The sequence below is a fragment of the Pteropus vampyrus genome, unplaced genomic scaffold (genome assembly GCF_000151845.1).
Source record: "Pteropus vampyrus isolate Shadow unplaced genomic scaffold, Pvam_2.0 Scaffold482, whole genome shotgun sequence".
NCBI classification, from domain to species: Eukaryota; Metazoa; Chordata; class Mammalia; order Chiroptera; family Pteropodidae; genus Pteropus; species Pteropus vampyrus.
The window spans coordinates 615,973-642,329 of record NW_011889263.1 but is presented as its reverse complement, the minus strand read 5'-3'; the positions used below and the strand labels follow the sequence as shown (position 1 = coordinate 642,329).

Sequence of the window (26,357 nt, the reverse complement as noted above, 5' to 3'; positions counted from 1 at the left end):
CATTTACCAAAATTGACTATTGGGGATCATAAAGTGCATCTCGACAGATTTCAAAAGACTGAATAATGCAGAACATATCCTCTGGCCCCCGGGCAATTAAGCTGGAAATTGGTAACAAAAAGACAACTCTAAATGTGTTCGGAAATTAAGAGACATGCTTATTTGTGGGTGAAATGATAGGATGTCTAAGATTTACTTTAAAACTATTCTAGTGGCAAGGCAAAGTGTGGGAAGGGGATATAGACGAAATAAGAGTAAGTCTGAGTTGATAAATGTTGAAAATGGTGATAGGTACATGGGAATTCATTATGCTATTCTATTTTTACATATATCTGACAAGTTTTTTTTAAGAGAAGTACTTCTTAATTATCCGTGGGTCAAAGAAAAAGTGATAGTGGAAATTGCTGAATATTTGAACAATAATAATAATACATGACAAAAATTTGTGAGATGCAGCTAAAGCCACACTTAAAGGGCAATGTATAGCCTTAAAGTTACTCCATCTCAAAAATGTAGGAAAAGTAATAAAGCTTAGAGAAGAAATTAATGAAATTGAAAGCAATGAATAGATCAACAAAGGCAAGTGTTGGTGGGAGGGGTGGTTTAAGACTGATAAATTCAGCGTTTTTTGATTGTTTTTCAATAGATTGAATCTTCACAGGCCCCTATTTCTCAGAGCTGGTTTTTCAAGCTCCTTCTCCTGACTTTTCTCCCCTTTCCTTTAATAGATGACATTCAGGGTGAGTCTCCAGCTCCGTGTGGGACAGAGGAACCCGCCCGCACCTGCCCCAATGGGACCAAATGTCAGCCCTACTGGGAAGGGCCCAACAATGGGATCACTCAGTTCGACAACATCCTGTTTGCAGTACTGACTGTTTTCCAGTGCATCACCATGGAAGGGTGGACTGACCTCCTCTACAATGTAAGTGATGCAGACTCAAGGCACAAGTACCAGCCAGCTCCTGAGGCTTTAGTGGAGGGACCCTGAGCTGAAGAGGTAGCCCAGGGATGACTCAACATGGCCCCAAAAGAGCTAGCCTGAGGCTCAGGCCTTTAAAGATACTTGGGGGCTCATCCTCAGAACGCTTAAGTAGGGAAGGTCCCTTGGGACATGGAAAGCCGGAGGGCACGTGGATGCTGCAAGTGTTTCAACATAATTTAGATTTTCAAATACGGGCACACCTCGCTTTATTGCACTTCGCCTTGTTATGCTTTGCAGATACTACATTTTTTTACAAATTGAAGGTTCATGGCAACCCCGTGTCAAGCAAGTCTATTGGCACCGTTTTGCCAACAGGCTCAGATGGTGGTTAGCATTTTTTAGCAATATAGTATTTTTTAATTAAAGTATGAACGTTGGTTTTTTTAGACCAGTAATGCTATTGCACACTTAAGAGACCACAGTATCATATATAAACCTAACTTTAATACACACAAGGAAACCAAAAAATGTGTGTGACTCACTTTATTGCAATATTTGCTTTATCAGGGCAGTCTAGAACCGAACCTACAGTATCTCCGAAGTCTGCCTGAGCATAAAGATTGTGGGATTTAAAAACCAACATGGGAAGAAGAGTAACGCCCTTGGACTTATGCAAAGGGGGTTCTGCACTAGGAATTGCTGGCCCTCCTCCGGCCATGCACCTCCCCGTGGTGCGAGGAATCCGTGGGGCCAAGGGGACATGTCTACCAGGAGCTGGTGCCACCATGCTGAATTAGGGCCCAACCTGCTCCAGTACAACCTCATTTTAACTAGTTAACCTCTGTGATGACCCTATATTCAAAGAAAGTCATGTTCCAAGGTCCTATGGGTTTGGACTTCAACATATTTTTAGGCAAGAGAAACAATTCAATTCATAATACCCCCCTATTTTCTAGACCACACTCTGGGTTATCCAGGATACTGGAATTCTCTGTCCACACCCAGATTCCATGGACTTGCATGAGATTCTTGCGACTGGAATTCCCGTCTATACCCTCCAAGGGCCAAGGATGTCCTAGGGGTGGCCGTTGGCACAAGTGTGGCTGGAGCTTAGACATGCAGGTGGGATTGTCCACTCCCAGGCAGGACAGAGCCATGAGTGGAAAGAGAAGGTAGCAGACCACAGTCAGGGGCAAGGCTGGCTCTCCTCACACGACAATCTAGTCCAGATGTCTAGATTCTAATTTTTACCCTGACCTTCCCAGTGCTTACGAAGGTATGTTTGTAAAGGAGAAACACGCAGCATATTTTATTCGGTACCTCTTAAATATTGACACATAGTATGTGGGCTTCCATTGGTACCTTTGTCCTAGGTCTTGAAATTATTAGAGACAGATCTGAAAAGCATGTACACCCTCACCTGCCTCCCCTTCCACTGTTTCCTATCCTCTGTCCAGGGGCTGCTCCACACACATACTGCAATTGCCAGTTAAAGTTCTTTCTGTATGAGCCAAGGCTTGGCCCACTAAAGAAGCAATACCAGGCTCCCTCCCACACGCAGAGAAGCTAAATTCTCTGCCTGGTCACGTGTGTTTTTCTTAAGGAATTTCCCTCCTTAGGGATGAAGGGAGACTTACAAGAACCCATCCTTTTGATCAGTGGCTCATTTTAAGGTGGGGTTGAGGGTGCTGCTTGGGAGCAGGCAGCCAATGGAGCTCCCATGGACAGTTGTGCATGTCACACACTGCACAAGTCACCACATCTCGAGAGTGCTGTCCATATTGTAGACAACGTAGATTTCTACTGTCGTTATGATAACTTATTGACAACCGTAAAAGATTTAGGAAAGGCGCATGTTGCCTTAATTTGCATGAAGACCGTGTCCGAGCATATTATCTCTAGGAATAGACAGCAGATCTGAGAGACGCTTGGGCTCTCTCGGGCTTTCACCTGCAAATAGCTTGGGCAAAAACTGGCCAAAGCTTCCTGGGGGATTTTTATGAGTTCTTGGTCTTTGTTTTGTAAGGCTGTCATGAGAGGAGGCTTCAGGGGAAAATGAACCATCCTGGGAATGAAACAGAACTGAGGGACAATTAGAGAACTCAGGAGAGCAAAAATGGGGAGTGTAGAGCAGGAGCTGAGAAAATTGTGAACATGGAAAAGGCTTGTGTCATGTGATTGGATATCCAGAGAAAGGATCCAGGGAGTCAAGAGAAGACACTGGGGATGTGCTCAGTGACGGGAAAGGAAGTGTGAGCACAACCGAGAATTCCCAGGAGAGTCTACAATCATAAGCACCATTATCTGAGGGGATGTTCATCCTAGAAGCTTAGAGCTGAGCCACCTCAGGGGAAGCGAGCTCAGGAGGTGTGGCCGAGAGCACAGTTGCCAGGCCGCCCAGGTTCCCATTTCCTCTCTGCCACTTCCTTGCTGTACAGATTTGGGCAAGTTGCTTGGCCTCTCCGGGCCTCCATTTCTACTTGTGCAAAATGAGCAGAAGTACAGTCTCACCTCATAGGGCAAGAGGACTTAGTGAGCTGGATACATGTGAAGCATTTAGAACAGTTTCTGGTACTGGGTAAGCTCTGTGCAGGCCAAATTTTCCGCCCCGATGGATGCTCCTTTTAGAAACGTGTGAATTTTTCATCATAGAAACTCCATCAGCACCCGAGGAAGTGGTGTGAGCTATGAAGTCCATCTTTATTTTCTACCCTCACCCTTCTGGTAAATGCCACTAACTCAGAGTAGCCTTCTAGAACTTTCCATGCACTTATATCCCACTGTTATCCTTTGAATAGAAGCCCGAGCAGTGATTTCAGCTCAATAAGAGTCTACAACAGCAATAAAGTACCACAAATTGGGTGGCTTAAAACAACAAACATTTATTGTCTCACAGTCTGGAGGCCAGAAGTTCAATATCAAGGTGTCAACAGAGCTGCATTCCCTCTGAAGTCTCTAGGAGAGGATCCTTTCTTGCCTCTTCCAGCTTCTGGTGGCTGCTGACAATCTTTGATATTCCTTGGCTTACAGATTCTCTTCCCTCCACTCTGATACCCCATCTTCACTTGGCCATTTTCTTGTAAGAACACTGGTCATGTTGGATTAGGGCCCATTCTACTCCAGTACGACCTTGTTTTAACTAATTATATCTGCAGTGACAACTCTATTTCTAAAAAACATTACTTTCTGAGGTCCTGGGAGTTAGAACTTCAGCATATCTTTAGGGAAGGGACATGAGTCAACTTATAACACCTCCCAAATAAACAACCTGTACCTGAGTTTTTGTTTGGGGCTTCCCAAAATAATACACCACCCCCACAATACAACCACTCAGGTTTCTCATTGCCAAGGGCAGGGGCTTAGGTTTTTGAGTTTCTGCTGGTGAGGTCAGAGCTGTTATTTTCCTGGACTCACCTGGGCCCTGCCCTTGTGCTCTGCCATCTGCCAGACCTGTCCTAGGACACCCCTTGCTCTGTCCAGCCACAGGTAGGCACAGTATCTGGAATCTACTTGTATAAGGCGAGGGTCATGAGCATGGCAGGTGAGATCCATGGAGTCTGGACACACCTACAGCAAGCATCTTAGAATCCACAGGCTCGATTGTCAAATGGATGCTGCCCCCATGGGTGGGGAGTGCCTTATGATCCCAGCATCTCATTTTTTTTCATTCATCAAACTCCATTAATGTATTCTATAATTGTTTATTGAGCACCTACTGTGTGCCAAGAAATAGGTGATTGGGGACACCAAGTGAAGATGACAGGAAAAAATCCGCTGGTAGGGAGACAGATGTGAACAGTCAGCATGATAAATAATAAAACACTCAGGAAGTAGAAGTTAACAAATGCATAAAATGGGACATCTTGGAAGAGGTGATATTTCTACAGAGAAGAAGGGAAGAGCATTCTTGGCAGAGGGAACAGCAGCAGCTCAGCTACACAGCATGTTCAGGCCCCTTTCAGGCTTTCCCACTTTCGATTTGTCTCTTTTCTTTCCCACTTGGCTTCCTAATTAAGTGCCTTTTAGAAAAAGCCTAACCCAACTAATCGGCAACGCCATCAAAGATTTATATTAGGATGTGTGTTCCAGCATTATTTGTAAAAATAGAACAAAACTGGAAGCCACTGATTAAATACCGTATGGTTCCTCCATATGATGGAGTATCATATCATCATTAAAAATCATCTGTTGAGAGAGTATTTAAGGATGTGGGGAAATGTTCACTGTATAATGATGAGTGGGGGGAATTGATTTAAAAAAAGGAATCAAGGTGACATAAACCTTATGTCTTAGTCTGCTCAGACGTTACAAAATACCATAGACTGGGTGGCTTAAACAACAGAAACCTATTTTCTCACAGTTCTGGAGGCTGGAAGTCTGAGATCAGGGTGCTAGCATGGTCCAGTCTGGTGAGGGCTCTCTTCCTGGCTTGTAGACGGCCGCCTTCTTACTGTGTCCTCACATGGCGGGGGCAGAGAGAAAGAGAGCAAGCTCTCTGGTATCTCTTGCTAGGACACTAATCCCATAATGGGATCCCCACTCTCATGACCTCATCCAATCCTTATTACCTCCCGAAAGCCTTATCTGCTAATACCATCACTTTAGGGGTTACATCTTCAACATAGGAATTTGTGGGGAAGGGACACGATTCAATTCTTAGCAGTTTACAATCTTGAAGTGTGTAAATTCGAAATATAAGTAATGAAAAAAAGACTGGAAGACACTAAGATAGCCTTTACATAGTGGGATTCAGGAATCTCTACATTCTTGATGCTTCTCTATATTGTCAAATTTAGATGACTAGCACAGTTTACCTTAAGAAACAGGAGAAATATCTAAACTTGTCTTACTAAACGTTTAGGAGGAAAAAAGATTGGTGGTCATTCTTAGACCAGGAGGTGGGAGGGAGGGCAGAAGAATGAGAATTTTCTGGGTTATCTTAATTTGCATAACCTGCCCAGAAAGAATCCACGCCAAAATAAATAAATAATTGATTAATTCACTGGCCGATGTGGCAATAATAATCGTTTTAATTCTGTGGTTAAATTAACAAAATGAAGGAAGAGACAAATCTTTGCAGAGGAATTCCATTTAATACATGGAGACACTCCCCCTCCAGAAATGGAGCTTAATCTCCCCTCACTTGGAGGGTGGGCAGGATTTAGTGACGCACTTCCAAGACGCGAGTAGGGGAAGTGAGTTACCATCGTTTTTCGGTGGAGAACCCTGGCAGACACCACATTAACTGAGCGATGCAGGCTGACATCCCCAGTGAACGTGTGATCATGCAAACTTTGATTTGTTGTGATTGGGGGGGAACCTCACCTCTGCTTTTTTTCCCCACGACTCATAACCCCAGTTTAATCAGGAGCGAAATATCAGACGAACTCAGACTGGAGGGCATTCTGCAGGATACCTAGCCAGCCCTCTTCAAGACTGTGATAAATAAAGAAAGACTGAGAAGCTATCATAGACCAGAGGCACCTGAGGAGACGTGAGGACTGTGGGATCCTGGATGGGGTCTTCGAACGGAAAGGGGTTGTTAACGGAAAAACAGGAGATCCAAATAAAGTCTGGAGTTTAGTTTGTCAGTAACCTGTGAGAGAGAGATTCCTGTCCCCCATTTTACAAATAAGTCGCAGAGGTTGAGAGAGATGCCTGAGGTTGTCCAGCCGTGTAGTGGCCGTGCCAGGCTATGTGCTGATTTCCAGTTCCCTGTGCCCTGAACTGGGGGGAGGGAGAGGGAGAAAGGGAGGGAGGAAGAGGGAAAGAGTGGTTTAACTTTTAAAGGAGTCAGTTGTTTCTTAAAACTCACTAAAGTCTGGGGCAGAAAAGATGGAAGATTGGGAGGAGAGCCCACCTCAGATTTTTTTCCCCAGTTTTATTGAGATATAATTGGCATACAACATAGAAGTTTAGGGTGCATAGCATAATGACTTGACATACTTGTATTGCAAAATGACTACCACGGTAAGTTTAGTTAATCTATCACTTCGTATAGTTACCAAAAATATTGTTTTTTTTTCCCTCGTGATATGAACTCTTAGGATCCACTCTCTTAGCAACTTTCCAGTGTCCCATACGGCACTGTCAACTACAGTCACCCTGTTGTACATTCCATCCCTAGCACTTACTTATCATATAACTGGAAGTTTGTACCTTTGACCACCTTCACCTAGTTCCCACCCCGCACCCCTGCCTCTGATAACCGCAAATCTGATCTCTTTTTCTAGGAGTTTGGTTTATTTCGATTCCACATATAAGTGAGATCATACAGTAGGTGTCTCTCTCTTTCTGGTCTATTTCACTCAGCATAATGCTCTCAGGGTCCATCCATGTTGCCACAACTTGCAGGATTTTCTTCTTTTGTATGGCTGAATAGTATCCCACTGTGTATGTGTATCAGATTTTCTTTATCCGTTCATTCATCAGTGGACACTTAAGTCGTTTCCATAGCTTGTCTGTTATGACGAATGCTGCAGTGAACACGGGGGTGCAGGTATCTTTCCCAGTTAGTATTTTTGTTTCCTTTGAATAGATTCCCAGAAGTGGAATTGCTAGGTCATAAGGTGGTTCTATTTTTAATTTTTTGAGGAACCTCCATAATTGTTTCCATGGGCTGCATCCATTTACATTCCCACCACATCCTCGCCAACACTTTTTATCTCATCCTTCTGATGGTGGCCATTTTAACAGGCATGATGTGGTACCTGATTGTTCCACCTCAGAGATTCTTCACCTTGTTGAGCCACGGACCTCTTTGTCAGTCTGACGATTTTAAAGGCATAAATTAAAGGACATGAGCTGATGGGGGAAACCAAGTGTATGGACATTGTTATCAAAATACTTTTTAAAAAACAGACTCATGATGTGGTTTGGTATTGGTTTGTATCTGGTATAGAGTTTATAACACATTGCTAACAGGACCTGGTGACAGGGCAGATAACTCCTGTAATTTCATGAGAGTGTTAAACTTAAAAGACTTTGCATGATATCTGTGAATTGTGTGTGATCTCTGTTGGTGACAGGTGTCACCGGTTCTGCCCAGACTGCTGCCATTTGCTGCCTCCCTTCGTAATGGAAGAAAATGCTCAGTTCCAGTGGAAATGTGGGGAAGTGAAGGGCTAGCTTTTTTCCATTCAGATTCACAGACTCCTTGAATTCTACCCTCAGGAGCCCCAAAGGCCCTCCCCCTACCCAACAGCTGAGACAAAGGGAATATCTCAAGTGACTTCTCCAGTTACTCTGTCTAGAAAATCTCAGAGGTGACCGTTGAGGTGATCGCTGGGGTCCTGATGATGGGATTAGTGCCTTCATAAGAAGAGACACAAGAGAACTCAGTGCGCACTCCCTCGCTCTCTCCTCCTCCTCCTCCTCCTCCTCCTCCTCCACACCTCTCTGTGGTTTTCTCTGTTCCTCTTCCTCTCTACTTCTCTTCCTCTGTTAATGTCAATTAAGAAAGCAACAAAACAGTGTTTAGTTGGTGATTATATACATATGTTCCTTGACCAGTGGTCACTAATGGTTGAAACTTATCTTTGACCTAAGCCCTTTTTCATTCATAGATGTCCTTTTTGGCCAATACCAAAACGTCAGATTTGGGAGTACTGTAGGTCACATAGTCATTCAACAAACTTCATCGAATGCCTCCTGTGTGTGCAGGCACTCTTTTAGGCACCCAATGAACAGAGGAGACAAAAGTCCCTGTTTGGGATTTTTAACACGTGATCAAGCAAAATAATTAAGAGATACACGTATTTTTATATTTATATATCTAAAGGGCAGCTAGTACCTTAAATATTTCAGGCCTGGTGGACCATGAGGTCTCTGTTGCAACTACTCAGTCTTCCGTCATATCACAATATCAACCACAGAGAAAATACATAACGAATGGGCATGGTCGTGTGACAGTAAAACTTTAATTTACAAAAACAAGTGGCTGTAGTTTGCCGACTACTGTGTTAGAGGATGCTGAAAGCTCGGGAGAAAAATAGAGGGGTTGTGGGTTGTCAAGGTGAGAGGTTGCAGTTCTACTAAGACCTGAAGGAAGTCAGGGGGAGCCATGAAGGTATGTAAGGGAAGAGAGACCCAGGTAGATGGGACCGCCAGTGCAAAGGCCCTGAGGCACGAGTGAGCTTGGCATTCGTGAGACAACCCATGTGGCCGGAGGGGAGCGAGTGAGGGTGCGAGGGACCTGATGAGGCCAGGGAAGGCGGTAGGGCATCTCCTAGACCGAGAGACACTATTATGTATCATTCACACCCAAACCATTTTGAGAGCGAATGGCGAAGGGAGGACTCCAAAAATAATTACCAGGAATTGCAGGATCAATAACAGGTATAAATGGGAACATACGACATCCCTCATGGCCACTGCGGGGCTTTGTCTCTGTCATGGTCAAATCCACCCCATTTTTATCCCCTGTGCTGCGGAGTTGGGTGTTCTCCTGAGCTGAGTACTTTTTTTACATCCTCTATATTTTTTCTGAATGAACCATGCTCAAAAAATTAGAGGAAAATAAACCATAAAACAGAAGGCACTTAAGGATTTTACTGGGACTCAGCCATTAATTTGTTCGGCAAGTATCGAGCGCTTGCAAAGCTCCAAGCGCCATGCTAGACCCCAGCAGTACTGGAATGAATCAGTACCTCCCTTCTCCTTTGAGGCTCTCGCTGGCCAATCATTATAAATACTAAACACTATGTAAGTGCAGCCAAGGGGTGAAGTAGGAAAAAAAATCAGTGGCAGTCCAGAATGACGGGTCTAGCCCCAGCCGTGCCATCCATACCCTGTGTGAACCAAGCAAATCATATTGTCTCTCTCAGCCTCAGTTTCCCCATCCAGTAGATATGGCAGTTCTGGGAATCAAGGCGTATTTTATCAGCTCAAACGGGTTCTACAAAAGTGACAGTGGGCGTCCTGCCTGCCTCCCCATTCCCAGGGAAACAGCCTGATCACTGGGACTTGGAATAAGTATGTTTCCCTGTCATTAGTATTATCTAAACAATCTGCCCACAGGGACCTCGAGGGTATGTATATTGACCATGCAGCCAACACTCAGTGAGCACCGACGGTGTGCTGCATGTTGTCCTGGGCACTGAGAAGCTGACATTTTAGGGAGCAAAGTACCTGTAAACAAGTAAATGCCTAAATCAAAAACATGGTTCAAAATGTGAAATGGACTGGAAAGGGAATGAGATGCCTGGCTGTGTGGCAGGGAAGAGAAGGCTTTTTGGTTGGAAAGTCCAGGAGGGCTTCTCAGAGGAGGCTCAGTGGAGCTTATGGCTGAGTGAAGAGGAAGAATCAACCAAGTCAAGATTGAGGGGAAATTGGACTTTAGGCAGAGACTCAGAGAACAAAAACAACTATCTCATTATCATGAATTCTACTGATTTCTCCATAGAACATACAGGAGACATTCTTTTTCCCCATCTGCCTCATGAGATCTATATCATGGCCGATGAGAAAGTGACATTTGAGAAAGAAGTGAAGGAGAGAACTAAAGAGCTACCTAGGAAAGCTAGGTTATGCTGCAGCGACAAATATCCTCCAGAATCTCTGCGGTTTAACAACGAGTGCTTTTCTTGCTCACACTATCTGTCCAGCGCAGGTTGGCAGAGGGAGAGAAGAGAACTTTGCTCAACATAGTCACTTGGGACCTAGCTAATGGAGCAGCCACCACGTAGCACGCTGCCAGCTGGCTGTCCCGGAGGTAAAGATAGCCCTAGAGGGTCCCACACTGACAGTTCAGTGCTCTGGTCCAAAAGGGACGCAGGCATTTCCACTCACTCCTCATTGGCCAGCACTTAGGCAGCCCTCAGCCAACCGCAGGAGGACCGGGAAGGGCCATCAGCCATATCAATAGCATTTCAGACAGCGTGACTCCTTTAAGCTTTTGGAAGGAAGACAAGACTATCTTTAGGACACATCCTTCCCAGTATTATTAATGATTTTAACAAGTGAGCAAGTTTCCCAAACCCTTCCTCATCCCTGCATCCAGACTCACGCACACCCCACCCTGAACTTCCCAAAGGGATGAGACGCAGGAGGGGAAGCTTGTGCCCTCACCTTCTCCACTATCACGGAACAGCTGCGGCAGCTCCAGTCTTTCTGCTTGTGAAATATATTTCCCATCTTGCTCCCGAGCAAACCCCAGGGAAAGCCCACCTCCTACTTAAAAACGGCACCCAACCCTCTGCCAACTCTTCTCCATCAGTCGTTGGACCCACAGCATGGAATTGAATAACTGGGCTAGATTTAGAAAAAGAATAAGTGTCTCTGAAATCAGGCAGCAGAACCCCAGTCCCCAGGGAGAGAAAAGCAGACAAGGGAGGAAGGAGGAGGGAGCACAGCTTAGGATTGTGGCTGTGGGCTGTTCAGGAAGCTTAGACCTACCTCTCATTCAGCGATTCAGCAGACATTTATTGAGCACTGCCTGCATGCTTGACATTGTGCTGGGGAATGCAGCAGGGAACAGAAAGCACCGTGTTCCAGCCCCTGGTAGAACTGACATTCCAGCAAGGGAGCTGGACAGCACCTAGGAGAAATAAGTAACGTATAGAGGAGGAGAAGCGATAAGGGAAAAAATAAAGTAGGCAGTGGGATTAGAAACGAAGGATGAAAGTGTGAAGGGCCATCAGAGAAGGTAACATTTGAGCAGAGAGACCTGAAGGAGATGATGGAGGAGCCATGTAGGAATCTGGAGGAAGGGCATTTCGGGCAGAGGCAGCAGCATGTGCAAAGGCCCTGTGGTGGGACTGTGCATCTGAGGTGCCATAACGAGGCCACGTGGCTGGAGCAGAGTGATGATGGAGGGGGAGACGGAGGGGAGGTGGAGGGGGTTGGGGGCACCTCTGCCATTTAGTAGCTCAGTGACTATCATTTTCTGTGGCTGCCATAACAAAGGACCACAACTGGGTGCCTCGGAACAACAGAAATGTAGCTTCTCACAGTCCCAGAGGCCAGGAGTCTGGAATCCAGGTGTCAGCGAGGCCACACTCCCTTAGACTCTGGGCAGAATTCTTTCTTAACTCTTCCTAGCTCCTGTCGACGCTTGGCATTCTTCGGCTCAAGGCTGTGTCCCTCCAGTCTCTTCCTTCATTGTCACATGGCCGTCCTCTCCCTCATGTATCTCTGTCTTCACCTGGCATTTTTCTCTTCCTAAAAGGACACTGGTCATATTGAATTAGGGCCTACCCTCATGACCTCATCTTAACCTGATGGCAGCTGCAAACACCTATTTCCAAATAAGGTCACGTTTACAGGTAGTAGGGGTTAGGATCTATCACATCTTTGGGGGGACACAATGCAACCCACAGCAGAGACCGTGGGCATGAGACTTGACCTCTCTGTGCCTCAGTTTCCCCACCCGGGAAAATGAGAAGTGGATATGTACCAACTTTTGGGATGCATGAGAGGATTAAGTGAGCTCAAGTAGACCTTGTACCTGGCACTGTGGGTGTCTATTATTATGCTGAGCAACATGTCACAGATCACAGGGTCTGCCAGGGAGCTGGGGTGTGGGCAGAGTCTGAGACAGAAGGCTGCCTCATCAACAAGGGGCCTTAGCCTCTTCTCCTTGCTCAGTCTTACCCCCACCCCACCACTCCGTTTCCATCCCAAGCCTGCTTCTCCAGAGAATTCAGACTTGTTCTTCTGTGGGCCAGGGCGGGCTTCTGTTCTTATGACTAAATTTGTTCTTCCAGAACCTTCTAGAAGCAAGGCATCAGAATTTGGGGGCTTGTTAGAACAAGGGAATGTTCTGGAGGCTGGCACATTCATTGTCCCCAGAGCCTATCTGTGTCTGTGAGGATGACTTTGTTTGATTGGTTCTCGGATTTTTTTTTATTGTGGAGGGGATGGGGTGGTGGTGAGGTGACACACATTTATCATCTTAACCATTTTTAGGTGTCCAGTTCACTAGTATTAAGTGCATTCACATTTTCGCGCAATCATCATCACTATTCAGCTCTAGAACTTTTTCAACTTCCCAAAATGAAACTCTGCCCCCACTAAACGCTAACTTTCCATTGCCCTTGACCCAGCCCCTGGCACCCACCATTCTGCTTTTCTATCTCTATGATTCCGACTCCTTTAAGGACCTCATATAAGTGAAACCAATGGTATTTGTCCTTTTGTGACTGGTTTATTTCTCTTAAGATAATGTCCTCAAGGTTTATCCATGTTGTAGTATGTATCAGAATTTCCTTCCTCTTTAAGTAAAGTTGACTTTCTTAAAAAAATAAAAATAAAAAACTTTTTTTTATTGAAGTAAAATAAACATTCAGAAAACCCCACAGATAATAAGTGAGGAGCTTGGTAGATTTTCACAAACAAAACACACCTGTTTGACCAGCATCCAGATCAGAAAACAAAACCTTCTCAGCTCCAGAACCCACCCCTCCTAGTGCCTCCATCCAGGCTGCCACCCTCTCCAAAGGGTGCCCCATCTGGACCTCAAGCATCATCAACTAGTCTTCCTATTTTTATACTTCACATAAATAGAATTGTACCTGTACACTCTTTTTCGTCTGGCTTCCTGTGCTTGGCAACTCTAAGGTTTCATGTGATGAGTGGCAATCACTCACTGCACTGTATTCCATGTATTCATCCTAAGGATTTGGATCGCTCCCAGTTTGGGGCAATCACAAAGATCACTCTGTGAACATTCTTGCTGGTGCCTTTGGCATGTACAGGTTCACACTCCCAGGAGTGGAACTGTCAGGTGGTAGTGAAGGTGCGTGATTAACTTTAGTAGGAATTCCCAACTCATTTTTCAAAATGGTTGTTCCATGAATTATGGGTTAAATTGTGTCCCCCCAAATGAGAAATTCATATATTGAAGTCCTATAGCCCCCAATACATCAGAATGTGACCTTATTTGGAAATGGGGCCATTGCGGAAGTAATTAGTTATATTAAAATGAGGTCATTAGGGTAACCCTAATCCAGTATGACTGGTGTTCTTATAAAAGGGGATCTGGACAGACATGTACACAGGGAGGGCATCATGTTAAAATGAAGGCGGAGATCAGAGTGATACATCTATAAGCCAGGGGACACAAAAGATTGTCAGCAAACCCCCAGATGCCAGGAGAGAGGCCTGGCATATATCCTCCCTCACAGACCCCAGAAGGAAACAACCCTGCCAACGCCTTGAGCTTTCAGAACTGTGACATAAATTTCTGTTGTTTTAAGCCACCCAGTTTGTGGTCCTTTGTTAGCAGCCACAGGAAACGCGTACACCATGTTACTCTCCCATCAGCAGCTCGTGAGGCTTCCAGCTCCTCCGCAGACTCACCAGCACTTGGCTGTGTCAGTCTTTCTCATGTTAGCCTTTCTGCCAGGCGACAGCAGCACCGAATGTACTTTTAAAGGTGAGCTTTTAAAGCCACGTGTGGGAGACCCACATTCTGCAGATGCCACAGAGCTGGTGACTCACCAGAAGGCTCCACCTTCTCTGGCTGCTGAAGCTGAAGATTCCCCAGCACAGAAGTTAAGTCCACAGGTTCAAATCCCCTGTTCACCACTGTCTGGCTCTGCGACCTTGGGCTGACAAGTTTGTCTTTCTGGGCCACAGAAACTCCTCAGTTGTAAAATGGGCATGTTGATAACAGGGGTATTATGAGGATCAAATGATTAAATGAGCTAATATAAATAATGTGCTTAGAAGACTTCCCGGCACACAGTGAGTACTCTGCAAGAGCTGGGTTTTCTCTCTTTCTCTCTCTCCATCTCTCTCTCCTCTTTCCTCCCCACCCTGATTTTCTTCCCCTCTTCTTGCTTCCTTCTTGCCACAGTGTTCTGTTCACCACATCAGAGTGTAGTGTTCTATATGTGGACTTCTCCCTCACTGAAAATTGAGCTGGGAACTTCTGGGGATTTTTCGTGGTTGATATTGAGGCAGCAGAAAAGAGAGGAGGGAGACACTTGAGGAAAGGCTCACAGCCCTGCTTTCTGGCTCAGTGACTTAAGCTAGTCCTCAGACCCTGCCATCGTGCACCTCCTCTAAGGGAAGGGTGTGACTGTCGAGGAGAAGGGAGGGAACCAGGGGTTCATGTCTTCATTTCGATGGGCTTTGCTTTTTTCCTTCTCCTCCTGGAGTCTGGTCTGGGACGCTCTCCTGAATGTCCCATTGGTTCCCGGGTCCTGTGAGGACTACATGGTTAGGAGGGGCTTTGTCCTTCTAATGGTGCTTCTAGGTTTCCCCCACTGGTTGATCCCGTGCTCCATTTCCCTCTCTGGGCTGCCAGAGCTCCAGGACTCCGCAGGTCAAGGACATTAGGGAAACAGAGCCCCAGAAGAACCAGGACTCCTCCTCCCCCAATCTGTCAGGTCAGACCTGCGACCCACCCAGTGCTCACCTGCCTTCCCTCCTCGCCTCTCACAGAGCAACGATGCCTCAGGGAACACTTGGAACTGGTTGTACTTCATCCCTCTCATCATCATTGGCTCCTTTTTTATGCTGAACCTCGTGCTGGGTGTGCTGTCAGGGTAAGTCTTTGCCACTCCCCAATTCCACTCTCCCTTTCCATCTTCTTACCAGGAGGAGGCCATCGAAGCTTTGTTTTTATTCTCCAGGCAGAGAACAGACCTCTTGCCTTGCCTTGGGTTGGCTAGACCATTATTAGCAAGCCATGTACAGCCGTGTAGGTTGTGTACTGCTGGGGGACCCAGGGAAGGGACTCATGGCAGCTGAAATCCATCCCAGCCTAGACTCAGCACACTGTGCCCCTGGTATTGACCTACCTCTGCCCAGGGAAGGGAGAGCTTCTTTCCAATTCTGACTTCTCATTCAGAAGGTTTTCCCAAATTTTTCAGCCCCGCAATCCACCACACAATAAAATTCTATAGAACTTTACTTTCTGTAATTTACATTCAAAAAACCAATAGGTTTGGTTCTCCCCCCACCCCCCCGTCCTGTTTTCCGAATATAAAATTATAGCCTACAATCAAATATGCATTTTTATGACACACATCATTCCCACTCCCCAGGATTGATTTTTTGGCTTAATCATAAATGAGTTTCATTTTTCTTACCAATGAGATGTCTAGGGACTGGTATGGTGGCTTTATGGTGCCATCGGATTTCTACTCCGACATCGTTCTCAGAGTAGAAGGATGCCTTTCGATCTTATGGACGCCTCATGGTCTCAAGATGGTTGCCTCACACTCACAAGGTGGCCGTCCCACATTCCAAACAGAAAGAGGAAGGAGGGAAACAGGAAAGGGTGGGGCCTATGTCAGGGAAGTGTGGCTGCTGCAGAACCCTTCAGCGTGTGTCTCATTGGCCTAGCCTAAAACAGGGCTGAAAATATTCCGTGGCGAGGAGCACCGAGAATGAGAAAGGGGTATGCAGCTAGCAGTGGTTGGCATGGCGTGCTTTATGGTTTAGCTTTTTTCTCTATCTGAGTGCAGTTGTTGGGAAATGTTGGAAGCTGTCAGAGATACCCACTCCTAGAATATTCTTATTTTCTCCCAGAAGACCCGATAACACTTGTTGAAATCTCTTGCCCCTCCGGAACTTCTGAAACCTCACGTACACACACATATCCGAACTCCCTGAAATTTATTGAGCAGCCAGGCCTCTCATTTTTGTGCTTTTTCTTGTGTGCTTCTGCAGAGAGTTTGCCAAAGAAAGAGAGCGGGTGGAAAACCGGCGGGCTTTTCTGAAGCTGAGGCGGCAGCAACAGATCGAACGAGAGCTCAATGGGTACATGGAGTGGATCTCAAAAGCAGGTGAGGCCCTTTCATCCTGGGGCCCAAGAACTGACATCCCAGGCCACAGGGCACACAGAGTCATGCATGCAGTTCAGAGACATATGAGCCAGAGGGTCGTGATGGGAGGAGGAAGAGGGCCGAACTGGTAGTCTCCATGTTTAGCAACAAGGATCCAGAGCATGATAGTAAAACCTCTGGGATAAAGCCAGAATAGGACAGTGCATAATGGATATGAGCTCCAAAACCACGCTCTGATTTACGTCCCAGCTCTGCCGCCTCCTAGCAATGCACTTCGCCGCCCTGTGCCTCAGTTTCCTCAACTGTCAACCAGAGATAATGATAGTACCTACCTCATCAGGTTGTTTGGGAATCCAGTGAGATAACCCAAGCTAAGGCACTTAAGAAGAGCAGTACCTGACATACAGTGAACACATGTTTCTTTGTTCAGCCATTCAGCAAACACTTAGGTGGCACCCACTGTGTGCCAGGCACTGTTCTAGGAATAGCAGTGAACAAAACAGACCAAATCCCAGCCCACAGGGCTCAGATATCCTAGTGAGACAGACAGAAAATAAACAAATACACATAATGTTGGGTGCTGCCAAATGCTGAGAAGAAAAATGAAGCAGGATAAATTTAAAATATTTTTAATTAAAAATAAAGCAGGGAGTGAGGCAGAAAACGGTCAGAGGAAGCAGAATGAGCAGAGAGGTTCTCTCTTGAGAAGGCGACGTCTGGGCAGAGACCTGAAGGAAGCGTGTGGATGTCTAGGGGAGGGCACTCCAGGCTGCACAAAGGCCCTGAAGTAGGAGCAGAGTTGAGTCATAGCAAGGAAGCCAGTGTGGCCGGAGCCGAGTGAGTGGGGGAGAGAGTGGAGGAGAGGAAGGCAGCGAGGTGACGGGGGCTGGATCAGGCAAAACCGTATAGGCTGTAGTAAGGATGCTGGTTTTTATTTTGAGGGAGGTGGGAATAATTTTGCTCTTTCTACTGCAGCTGAAGAGGGGCTGGGAGTCAGAAATAACTGAGCACCACATTTCTGGCTGATTGAGCTGTCGCCATCAGCAAGGGGAGAGTGGAAGTGGCCAGGTGGACCCTTCTCCTTTCTAGTCCAAGGGAACTCGTCCCCAGGGGAGCCCTCCGGACACTAGAGCTTAACTTTGTGCTCTTCCTCCTCAGAAGAGGTGATCCTCGCCGAGGATGAAACCGACGGGGAGCAGAGGCACCCCTTTGATGGTAACTGTCCTGAACCTGGCTCGGGGGAGGGTCCTAGGACAGAAGGGAAGCTAGGCCGCTTGGTCCAAAGGGCCTCCAGGGGATGGATGTTCAGGGCCCAGGTGATGCCAAGAACAAACATGAGACCGGATCAGGCTCAGGAGACATGGAGAATGGCAGGAATCCGCCTCCTCGAGGTGTTTCTGGATCTTGGCACAGAGTTTGAATCTTCCGACCTGCCCTTTCCGCCCTAACCGTGTGCCCAGCGTCTTCTGCTTTGTGCCTGTTTTTCTCATCTGCAAAATGGGCATGACCGTAATAGTACCCACTTTGCTGGGTTGTTTATGAGGGTTACGTTAATTCTTGCAAATGCCCAGAACAGTGCCTGGCTCACGGTTGGCACCCTTTGTGTTTGCTAAATTAAGAAAATCAATCATCATCATTTAACCAATAATCCAGCTTACTGTTAAGGACGGTTGGCTTACGTGTCAGAAATTTGACTAGACGGAACAAACAATAGGTTTTGATTAAAAATATCAGAAGTGAGGAGGAAATAAAGGAGCTGGGACTCCATCTCCACAGGTTACTATTTGGGGGGAGGGGAAGAGATTACCCACAGGGTAATCACTTTATTGGAAATGGAAATGGTGGCTCAGCTCGTTGACCCCTGGAAAGCTCTTGGGGGAGCGGAGACTAAATCCTGAGGACAGGCGTCCACGGTCCCAGCCTGCCTAGCAAGTACGCTGAAGTCAAGGGGTGGACGATCTTCACAGGCATCATTGTTCCAGAGTCCAGTCCTGGGGCTCCCAGAGGAGAAACGGTGGCTGAGATCCCAGACTTAGATTGAATGGACTCTATTCTCGTCTTTTCGATTTGGGCCAAGTCCTGTGACCTCCCTGAGCCCCCAGTCTGCACGTCTGTAAAGTGGGTGTAATGTTACTTTCCATCAAACTGGATTGCCATAAGGGTTAAATCCGATGACACATAGAATGTCCCTGACAGAGCTCCTGGCCCCCAGGACACACCTGGTCGGTACCATTGTTGTCGCAAAAAGGGTCACATCTTTTTCTCTTGCTATGTTTCCATTGTTGGAGCTCTGCGGAGAGCCACCATAAAGAAAAGCAAGACAGACCTGCTCAACCCCGAGGAGGCCGAGAGTCAGCTCGCCGATATCGCCTCTGTGGGTGAGTCTCTCCTTCTGTGTGTCACCAATGTCCGAGAGGTAAGAGCAGAAGGCTCGAGCACCAGGTTGCCAGGATTTGGGTCTCAGCTCTGTCCGTTTGCATCTGTGTATCCTGGGCAGATGACATGATCATGGGAATGTCTTCTAATATTGTTGTGAAGATTAAGCTAAATAATCCACAGAAAGCATTTAGAACAGCATCTGGCAAAGAATAAGCTCCCAACAATGTTGCCTGACATTTTTCATTCATTATTCATGAATAATATTATTATTCAACAGGACTCATTGAAGGGCTGCTCTTATTAGGTGCCCAGTTGTGAGCAAGACAGAGACCACATCCCTACCCATGTGGAGCTTGCCATTCAGTGCAAGAAATAGATATTAAACAGTCACACAAACCTGTCGTGATAATGGCACTGCAGAGGAGATGTGCTGGGCTTGGCCTGCTCTGGAGAGTGGGTGAAGTCAGGGAAGTCTTCTCAGAAGAGATGACATTGAAGCTGAGAACCAAAGGCTGGGTAGTTGCTCACCATGGCAGTGAAAGCAGAGAGAACCGTGTAGAAGACTGTGCTCAGACTATTGCTCTTGGTCATCGCAAAGGGCAGTTTGAAGTGGGAGACACGTACCCTTTACCTGCTCACCGTATCTTGAGACTGTGTTGCTTTTGACCTTCTCCAAGGAGAATATCTTATTTTTTGAACTGAGTTTTTAAAAATTCCAAGGCTGAAAGCGATGGTGGGGGAACATCCAGGTAGAGGAGACCGCACAAGACTCAGAAGGGAAAAGACATTTAGGCCGATTGGGGACTTGTGTGACTAGAGCAGGGAGGAGGAAAGGATCGGAGAGAGAGGGAGGGAGGGAAGAAGAAAGAAAGAGAGCAAAGGAAGGAGAGAAGGGGAAGGAGAAGGGAGGGAAGAAGGAAACGAAGGAAGGAATTAAATATTTACACATGTTTCTAATCCACAGGCACCAACTATTTTATACTCTGCTTTTTTCACTCAACCCAAGTTAATCACCCAACTACTGAGTTTCTACATAATTTCCATCACGGTCCCCATACTCCGTAAGGGTGGCTACTCTAGATTTGCTCAGCTATGGCTCTATTATGTGGCGTTTGAGCTGTTTCCAATATTTGCTCTTACGAGGAGCACTGCTGTGAACATTTATGTACAATTATTCCCCCCACCCTTTGGGCGTGTTTCCTTGGGGATAATTATAGGATCAAAGATATTAACAGCTTTTCAACTCATTATTCACTGAACCCTCATGAGTTTCAAAAACACTGAACCCATTTATAAACCTGCCAAGCACGCATACATTCACGGATTTCCCACCCTGTCCATTGTGTATTACCCATTTCCCTTCCTTTACCAATGAAGTCGGTTTGTAATGATCCCTTAAAGTTTGTTTTCATTTGCATTTTTAACTTCTAGCCAAAACACACTCTTTTCCTTGTAATGATGAACTAGTCCTGTTTTTACTTGTGGGTACATCTGTTTCTCTCCTTCTAGCAAGTTCAAAGATTATAGCGCTCCATCAGTGCTCAGTGCATTTGATTAATTATGTCTGTCCTACGTGTTTTCCCAATGAGGTTGCTTCCACTTTTTAAAATTTGTTATATTTTGATAGGCAAACATTTTTGTCCATACCACATTTGTTAAATGCGAGGCACTGAAAAAAATTGGGGAACCCAAGTCAGGATCTCCTCCATGAATGAGATTGAATACCTGCTCTTAATTAACAGGGAGAGACGATTTTTCATTAATCATTCGAGAAAAGATGAAAAAGTAATACTAACTAACGTCAGCAAAGATGTGGCGAATGAGCATTGTCATATGCTATTGGCAGGAGGAGTGTTAATTTGCAGTGTTTCTCACGTACGGTTTGGCGTTATTTAATTCTAGATGTTTATATTCTTTGACCTGGCATTTCTCCTTCGAAGCATTTCTTCGCATGTGCAAAAACATCCCTGCGAAGCCTCCTTTCAACAGCATTGTTTCTGACATTCAAAAAATTAAAAACCAGAAACAACGCATGTGCCCCCAAATGGGAAGACAGTTAAAGAAATGCTATGTAGCATTTACATACTATGGAACACTGTGCAGCCAGGAAAATATCGAGGTTGCTACTGGCATGGAAAGATGTTTGAAATATATTTTTCAGTAAAAAAAGTAAGTCGCACAACTTATGTAAAAGGTATGCTCTATTTTTAAACAATCTTAAAGAGTGTATCGACGTAAGAAACGTCCATACCCATAGAGAATTTTTACAGAAGATTATTTGAGCCAAACTGATGATGGTACCAGAAAGCAAGATCTCACATGCTCCAGAGAGTAGCAATTTGCAGCTTCTTATTTGCATTTGGGATTAAGGAGGGGGCATAAGGAAGATTACATGAAGGTGGGGGAAAGCAAGGAAGGGATTGGATTACGAGATAATTAACAAGATTATGTGCTCCCTTGAGGGTGGTTATGCCTCTGAGGGGTCTGAAAAAGAGGCATTTCAAAGGTGTGCTAACCTAGATGCATAAGAACAACAGACAGGGCTTGCTTAAGGCGGAGTAAACCTTTTATTAAAGGAGTTATGTGCCTGGGGTGTGACTCCTGACCATAAGTTCCAGTTAGGCATTTATGATCGGATCACCCCGTGAGTTAAATTTATTACAGCGCCCCCTTTTCATCCACAGTATAAGAGGTACTCGAAGATACAGAAACTGGAGGATTGCAAGGGATTTTCATGTTTTACGTGATATTTTTCTGGAAGGTATGAATTAGTGACATGTTACTTTTGAAATCAGAAAAGTAATCAGATAAGTTTAAAGTTACTTAGAAGCAACAGAGACTAATTATAAGGAATCTCATGGCTGTGCAAAGCAGGGAGGAATTTGGCGGAAAAGCAAAGACAGCTTTGTGAAGGAGGCATTTTTAAACTAGTCTTCACGTGGAATGAGAGTATATTCATTCTCTAGGGTCAGTATAATAACATAGTGCAGACTGAGTGATTAAACAACAGATATTTATTTTCTCACAGTTCTGGAGGCTGGAAGTTTGAGGTTAAGGTGTCAATAGGGTTGGTTTGTTCTGAGGCCTCGCTCCTTGGCTTGTAGACATCTTCTCCCTGCGTCTTTACAAAGTCTTCCCTCTGTGTGTGTCCTAAGCCCCACTTCTTATAAGGACGCCAGTCATACTAGATTAGAGCCCAAAGTAATGACCTCGTTTTCATTTAATTACCTCTTCAAAGGCCTTGTCTCCAAATACATCACATTTTGAGGTCACGGGGGTTAAGACTTCAACATGTGGATTTGGTGGGACACAGTTCAGCTCGTAACATGGGGGCGATTGTCTCCTGTGTGTCTCTGTCTGCTCCTCTTACAAGGACACTAGCCGTTGAGTTTAGGGCCCACTTGAATCGAGTCTGACCTCATCGTAACTTGATGACACCCGCAAAACACGGGTTTGTCTATGGGAGTCCTTCTCTTGAATTTGAGGCTGACATAAGAAAACTTGCTGCTGGAGAACCCAGGTTCCAGGCTGGCGTTTGATAAACGTGTGATCAAAGGACCACAAGAAACTGAAATAGGAAGCTGTCAGACTGAATAAGAGCTGACGGTGTCCTACAGCACCTCTGTTAAGAAAGCAGGTGACTTTCAGCTTTCTTCATGGACCTAAAACGCAGGCCAGTGGCTTGGTCTCCTGGGACCATTTGCTACAGGCAAACCCACCAAAATCTAGTTCCTCTGCCTGGTAGTTCAGAAATGCACAGGAAGTGGCCCCCACTCTGGGTGATTTCCTAAACCACCCAGAAAGAGACTTCTAGAATTCTAGGGTTCTGAGAAGGAAACACCTTTACCTTTATTCGTTTATGTAAAATAATAGTAATAATAATCATAAGAAGAAGAAGAAGTTTCAAAATAAGGCAGGAATTGTGTGGTGTTTCTCCTCACAGTCTTACATAACCAGTGATTTTAACGCAATGTCAAATCAGTTGATAAATACATTATAAAGTGATTTCATAACTTATTACTGAAATATGGAACTGGAGTCATTTATAGGAAAAGTTGAGCCGTGAATGGAAGCTGCAGTCACAGCACCATTGCTTTAGGAAAATCGGATTCCATTTAGATGATTTGAAGGATGTGAGTTCCATGTGGACTGTATTCGTTTCCTCGGGCTGCCGGCACAAGGTACCGTCAACTGGGCAACTTAAAACAACAGAAATGCATTCTCTCACAGTTTTGGAGGCCAGCAGTCCAAACTGAAATCAAGGTGTGGACAGGACTGCGCTGGCCCTGAGGGTCCTAGGGGAGAATCTGTCCCATGCTCTTCTCTCAGCTCCTGGGGTTATCAGGAATCCTTGGCGATCTCTCGTTTGTACATGCATCCTCCAGGCTCTGCCTCTGTCGTCACACGGTCTTCTCCTGTGTGTCTCTGTCTGCTCCTCTTATAAGGACACTAGCCATTGGGTTTAGGGCCCACTCTAATCGAGTCTGACCTCATCGTAACTCGATGACGGCCGCAAAGACCCTCCTTCACATCCACAGGTCCCAGCGGTTGGGACTTCAGCACATCCCTTTGAGGGACACAGTTCAACCCACAACTTGGGCGGCACCTATTTCAATTTACAGAGAATTTTAAGGGCATCTGAATTGCCAAAAATCCCCAGGTTAAGCCTTGATGGTGACATACTGCTATCCTCACCGTGGAACATTCCAGACTGGTGCTGGCCTCCTCTGGCTCTTGACCCCTTGAAGGGGGCTGCTCTGGACTGAGATGTGCCTCATAATAACATATCGGATTTGGAAAACTTAGTACCCCAAAAAAGAGTGTAAAAATTTTTTTAAATATATTTTATATTGATTCCATGTTGAAATGTAATATTTTGGAAATACTGGGTTTCATAAAGTATCTTGTTAAAATTATTTTTAAAATCTAAGGGTTGCCTGCAATTACAATTCCAGACCGCAGAGGAACATTAGAGACAAAAATATATAGAAAAAGGGAGTGTGGATCAAAGGGAATATGAAATGCAATAAATAGAGATGGTAGTGCGCAGCTAATAGGGGAGATTGGCACATAGTAGGTGTTCAATTAATATTTACGTCCCTCTCCCTTCCCAATGAGCAGTATGCCTGTTGCAGGTCTAGTGATCAGGAAAGACTTCCTCGATGAGTTGGCATGTAGACTGGGTCTTGATATCAGCTCTTGGGGTTCAATACAAGATTTTATGCCCAATAACCGTAATATGTATTAATAACACATCGTGCTAATGTGTATTAACTATTAACCTACTGATTCCTCCCAACAGCCCTGTGAGGTGGAATGTGTAGTTGATTTACAGATGGAGGTACAGAGTCCCAAGATGCAAGGTGACTTGCCCAGGGTCACTCACTGGTTGATGATAAAGCCAGGAGCCAGGTTTTCAATGTATTTCTAGCAGAAATAGGGGTTGGGGAAGCTCCTGCCCACTGTGAGATCGAGCTCTCCCTCCCTCCCTCCCTCCCTCACACACGCTCGCTCGCGCGCGCTCTCGCTCTCTCTCTCTCTCTCTCTCTCCCTCTCCCTCTCCCTCTCCCTCTCCCTCTCCCCCGTCCCCTCTCTCGGTCATGGAGGCTCCCTCCTTGACCCCTGAGACCTTCAAGAATCTCATTCATTCTTCTCTGCCCTGCCCTGTGGACACCTGCAGGTCTGAGCACTTTTGGGGAGCTGCAGGGACCAGAAATATTCCAACTAGGAAGGGCCACATGGTGCTTCCCTGGGTTCTCAAGGCCTCTGGGGTCACCGGGCCTGGCCGGTGACTGCTGCCAGCTGGGAATGTGCCCCTCTTCCTGGCTACATGTTCCAGGAATGGGTGTAGTGTGGTGGCTCAGAACACAGGCTCTGAACCGACTTAATGCTTCTTCTTAACAGTCACCAGACCCCTCTCAGCCTTTGTTTCCTTGGCTAAAAAATGGGGTTAACAATGGTCCCTACTTACCACGGTTGCAATGAGGAGCAGGCAGTTTATCATGTAGAATGTATCCTCCGCTGTGCCTGGTGCCTGCTAAATGTCTAAGAAAGATCAGCTATTATTTTCATTCATGAGAAGCTGAAATCCATATTTTATGGAAAATATCCCAGTTTTTAAATGCAGACCAATAATTTCAACTTTTACGAACCCAGGATGAACCAGTATGGCCCCTGGGATGCCAACTTGCAACCTCTGTTTAGAATTTTGCTAACAGGAAGTGGTGTCCTGTGAGATGTTTGCTGTGTCCGGTGCTTGGCCAATGGGTTGGGGTTGATGAACATGCTGGATGAATGGACAGGTGACTGGACAAATGAAGGAATGAAGGAATGGACGAATGAATAAATGAGTGAATGAATGATGAATGAACAAATGAGCACACTAATGAACGAGTAAACTGATGAATAAATGAAAGAATGAATCAACCAATGAAGAACAATAAACACGAATGCAATAGAAGGTTTTCAAGAAGAGATATTTTAGAAGATAAAAATATTCTAAAACTGGTAAGGACAGGTAGGTGACCTGCCTTGTCACCTACCTGTCCTTACCTCTTCCCTCTGTCCTCCTCAACCACTCTACTCTAGCCATGCTGATCTCTTTATGTTGTTTCCTGAATGTGTCTGGCAGGCACATTTCTACCTCAGGACCTTTGCACTTGCTATTTACGCAGCCTAAGATTCTAAGGTGACTCAGGTCAATACCTTCACCTTGACCACCTGACTTACTACTGTAGCCGGTCTGGTGGTCCCTCCTGGGGCTCCCAATCCCCTTATTCTGCTCTACTTTTTTTTTCCCAAAGTACTTTTTACCTTCTATCACACTATTATTCATTATGTTATGTTTGCTGTCTATCTCCCCCACTGCAGCATCAGTCTCAGGAAGGCAAGGCTCTGTCTATTAATTAGAGTATCTCGAGTATCTGAAACAGAGCGTGGCACACAGTAGGTGCTTCATAAATGCTTAAGAGCAAAACCATGTGCAGGCAGAGGACACTGCTGGTTCGTTCCTCAGTGATCATTTCTAAAGTGAAGTGTCTGTGGAAAGCTAGAGTCTTGTCTACACCTCCTCTTGGAGGCTTTCCAAGCATGCTCCATGCAGCTCTGCATTATGACCCCCGCCCCCCCGAGTCATCAGACGTGGCCAGGACGGGGAGACACAGAAGGTTGGCTCTGGCAATGAGAGCCACCAGCCTCCCCACTGACACCCTGAGCTCTCATTGGTTATTTCCAATACCATTATTTTCAGGGACACCTCCTCGTAAGCTCCATCTCTGGATAGCTAAGACCTTGGATTATTATGGTTCCCTCGGGCCAGA

At 45.7% G+C, this 26,357-nt stretch overlaps 1 protein-coding gene across 1 annotated transcript in view; it reads left to right on the top strand.

The window, feature by feature from the left end:
* CACNA1A (calcium voltage-gated channel subunit alpha1 A) overlaps window positions 1-26,357 on the top strand; it is a gene marked incomplete at its 5' end in the record, with an annotated part of 168,357 nt that overhangs the window by 60,918 nt on the left and 81,082 nt on the right. The window contains 5 exons of the mRNA XM_023524598.1: window positions 729-922; window positions 15,311-15,414; window positions 16,544-16,659; window positions 17,818-17,874; window positions 18,948-19,037. Of these exons, the coding sequence (XP_023380366.1) occupies window positions 729-922; window positions 15,311-15,414; window positions 16,544-16,659; window positions 17,818-17,874; window positions 18,948-19,037 (561 nt within the window). The remainder of the gene's footprint in view (window positions 1-728; window positions 923-15,310; window positions 15,415-16,543; window positions 16,660-17,817; window positions 17,875-18,947; window positions 19,038-26,357) is intronic.